Source organism: Cebus imitator, unplaced genomic scaffold (assembly GCF_001604975.1).
Source record: "Cebus imitator isolate Cc_AM_T3 unplaced genomic scaffold, Cebus_imitator-1.0 Scaffold183, whole genome shotgun sequence".
NCBI lineage: Eukaryota > Metazoa > Chordata > Mammalia > Primates > Cebidae > Cebus > Cebus imitator.
This window is the reverse complement of record NW_016107498.1, coordinates 3,993,430-3,997,528: the sequence shown is the minus strand read 5'-3', so window position 1 is coordinate 3,997,528 and position 4,099 is coordinate 3,993,430. Positions and strand designations below refer to the sequence as shown.

Below are 4,099 nucleotides of genomic sequence, written 5' to 3'. Positions count from 1 at the left end.
TAATGTATTTGATCCAGCCATTCCACTACTAGATATATATATCCACAGGAAAGGAAATCAATATATTGAAGAGACATGTGCACCCCCCATGTTTATTGCTGCACTATTCACAGTAGCCAAGATATGGACTCAACCTGAGTGTCCTTCAGCAGATGAATAAAGAAAATGTGATGTATATACAAAATGAAATACTATTCAGCCATAAAAATTAAGGAAATCTGTCATTCATGCTAACATGAATGGAACTAGAGGACATTACGTTAAGTGAAATAACCTAGGAACAAAAAGTTAAACACTATAAGTTCTCATTCATATGCAGAAGTTTAAAAAAGTTTACTCAAAGAAGTAAAAAGCAGAACAGAGGTTTCTAGAGGCTGGGAAGGGCGGTGCAAAGGTGAGGTGCGGGAAAGATTTCTTAAAGGATACAAAACTACAGCTACATAGGAGAAGCAAGTTCTAGTGTTTTATAGCATCACAGGATGACTATAATTAACAATATATTATACACTTTCAAATTAACAATATATTATATAGCACCCCAGGATGACTATAATTAACAATATATTATACACTTTCAAATTAACAATATATTATATACACTTTCAAATAGTTAGAAGTGAGGTTATTGAATGTTCCCAACTGAAATAAGTGATAAATGTTTGAGATGATAGATATGCTCTGATCCAATCACTATACATTGTATACAGGTATGGAACCATCACTATGTACCCCATAAATATGTATCATTAGTATGGGCCAATTAAAAATGTTTTAAAAATCTGTATAATACCATTAGAGAGTTCAAAACACAGGGGAAAAAAATTCTCCATAATCCACCTTTCACACTTACACAATTTCTATCATTTTCATATTTTTCTTTTTTTTCTTTGGAGACGGAGTCTTGCTCTGTTACCCAGGCTGAAATGCAGTGGCAAGATCATGGCTCGCTGCGGCCCCAAGCTCCTTGGTCTCAAGAGATTCTGCCACCTCAGCTTCCCAAGTAGAACGCGCCACTATGCCAGGCTAATTTTTGTAGAGACGGGTTTTGCCATGTTACCCAGGCTGATGTGGAATTCCTAGACTCAAGCAATCCACCCATCTCCACCTCCCAAAGTGCTGGGATTACATGTATGAGCCACCACATCTGGCCATTTTTGTATTTATCTACATATATATAGAATTTCACAGTTGAAAAGTCAATTATACATTTTTCTATCTGATTTTCTTCACTTATTATCACAAGCTTTTCTTCGTATTGCCTCCTGGGGTTCCTAACTACACAATGGTTGCAGAATATTCCGTCAAGTAAATGGACCATCATTTAATGAACTATTCTAAAAGTACTGTTTCTAGTTTTCTATCATTATAGCACTCCTTTATGCATTTGGCCTTTTTCCTGCCTTAGATTAACTTATTAAGATAAAGTTCCATTGGGAGGCTGAGGCAGGCAGATCACTTAAGGTCAGGAGTTCAAGACCAGTCTGGCCAACATGGTGAAACCCTGTCTCTACTAAAAATACAAAAATTACCCAGGCATGGTGGCACACACCTATAGTCCCAGCTACTTGGGAGGCTGAGTCACAAGAATCGCTTGAACCCAGGAGGTAGAAGTTGCAGTGAGCCAAGATGGTTCCACTGCATTCCAGCCTGGGTGACACAGTGAGACTCCATCTCAAAAAAAAAAAAAAGATAAAGTGCCAGATGTGAGGTTACCGAGCTCAAGGAAGGATAGACACTTAGAGCCAACAGGGCTCCTAACACTCGATGCCACACTGTTTCCCCGAAGGATGAACCCTATGCCTACTGCAGCATTATTCACAATTACCAAGAAACAGAATCAACCAGAACGTCCATCAACAGATGAATGGACAAGAAAATGTGGTGCATGTACACAATGAAGTACACTTTAGCAGTAAAGAAGGATGAAATTCCATAATTTGTGCCAGCATGGATGGAGCTGGAGGACACTGTTAAGTGAAATAACATGATGACAGCGATCAGAAATGAACCCAGACTCACTCTCTTCACGGCTCCTTCCCCGACACGCTTCAGCTGTCTCACTTCTGTTCTCAGCTCCTCGCAGGACAGCCAAGGTGAGCAGTTTTTCATCAGTCCTATCCTGAAGTGACCATAGGGACAGTGTCTGGGGTCCACCAGGGACTGCCGATGGGCAATGAAGAAGCGGTCGAGGCAGAGGTAGAGCAGAGTGTTCATCAGGGCCATGACCAGCAGCAGCCCAACGGCTGGGGGTACCTCTCGGGGAGCGAGGCCTCTCCTGCTGTTCTGGGGCTGCTTTTCCATGCTGACAGCCTGTACAATTTCCTAATATACACAATGAAACAAGAAGTCGTTACAGTCAGCTTTCATTTCCGAGAATGTATTCTGATGCCTCTTCTACTCAAGGGTCCTGTAAGCTACAACATTACCATGAGGATTAAAGCAGATATCAAACACCAAGCTTACCCCAAATACCCAATGTTAGCTATTCCCATAATCATTACTTTTTATTACAACGTGGGTTCCTTTAGATTAGATTACATTAGGTGGGAGGTATTTGTGTCTAACTGTCCGACTCACAGTAGCATGCATTGAATAGATGCTCATGAATATTCAGTCAAATGAAAGCAAAATGTATTAGCTGGTAGGATGAGGACAGTGGGTGGACAAAGGACAACTGAAGGAGGCTGCTTAGGGTAGTAGGTGGAGTCTGGGAGGCTGAAGGTCTCTTGAACCCAGCTAATCAGCTGTTCTGTTCCCCGGGAGGTACTCAGAATCCCCTGAACAGTTTTAAGAAGCAAAAGCTACTCTTCAGCAGTGATGAAAGTTACATTTGGAGTAAAAGAGACTGAGGCTGGGAGACCAGTTAGGAGGTCCTGGTTATGACCAGGGACAGGAGCTGACAAGTACACTAGCTAGAATAACAGTAGTGAGATTAGAGAGATGACCACTCAGAGGTGACACCAGTAATAAGTGACCACCAATAAGGTATGGCCTCTACCGCTGGAGCCGTTCAAGGCCATGGTGGAGGGGCCTGGGGGCAGAGAGGCCTGAAGTAGGACCTTGGATGGCAGAAGTGATTTATGCAAGCAGAATGGAAGTGTATGGAGACTTTAACAGTGGACGTGGCCATGCCGGTGCGAGCCAGCTGAACAGCACTGGAATGCCGGGGCAATGGGACAGAAATGGGCCAGAGACAGTTGCAACATGCAGGTTACCTCCAATGTGCATCTCCTCCAGTTCAGGTCTCCATCCAGGTACCTGGTCAGTCCATGCTCTGGCTGGTGCCCAGGGACTGGTCTGGAAATACCCTGCCACAAAGTACCAAACAGGAAGTGTGTAAACAGAAACTTGTAGCTCTGTACCCAGACCAATCGCCATAGTCCAAACGGCCCACATTCCCCAGGGGCCCTTCTCCTGCCTCAAGTCCAGCTGTCCTCTCAAGCCCCAGGACAGAGCAGTGCCATGGGGAAGCTCTGTGCTGCCTCACCAGCCTCTCCGTCCCAGTCTGCTCCCTTCACCTCCATCACTGACTTCCAGCTGCTCATTCACACAACATGTCCTGAGCAGCTTCTATGTGTCCAGCTATGCACTGGATGCTGGAGACACACAAGTGAATTACACCAGCATGGTTCTCATCCTGCTGGAGCTTAGGGGAAAGTCTAGTGGGGAAGACAGACAATAAGCAAGTACACAAAAAGGTCTATCATCATCCTGTGATGAGGGTTCAAAGATAGAAAGCAACAGTGGAGGAACTCCCTGGAGGAAGCATCCCAGGAGACCTCTCTGAGGAGGTAACCTTCACACTGAGACCAGAGGCCTGAGAGGAGCCAGACATGAAAAACCCAGGACAGGAAGCTCGTTCCTACCTCCTCCTTAAAACCACTCCCTGGCTGGGCGGGGTGGCTCAGGCCTGTAATCCCAGCACTTTGGGAGGCCAAGGCAAATGGATCACGAGGTCAAGAGATGGAGACCATCCTGTTCAACACAGCGAAACACCATCTCTACTAAAAATACAAAAATTAACTGGGTGTGGTGGGGTGTGCCTGTAGTCCCAGCTACTTGGGAGGCTGAGGCAGAATTACTTAGGAGGCAGAGGCTG

General features: G+C 44.7%; 1 protein-coding gene across 6 annotated transcripts in view; it reads right to left on the bottom strand.

Moving 5' to 3' along the window:
- Window positions 1–4,099, bottom strand: part of POMK (protein O-mannose kinase) — a 68,224-nt gene that overhangs the window by 55,272 nt on the left and 8,853 nt on the right. For all 6 annotated transcript variants that reach the window (XM_017545980.2, XM_017545979.2, XM_037744772.1 and 3 more), the window contains 2 exons: window positions 3,216–3,308; window positions 2,020–2,322 (listed from right to left, as the gene is read on the bottom strand). In XM_017545980.2, coding sequence (XP_017401469.1) covers window positions 2,020–2,322; window positions 3,216–3,308 — 396 coding nt within the window. The remainder of the gene's footprint in view (window positions 1–2,019; window positions 2,323–3,215; window positions 3,309–4,099) is intronic.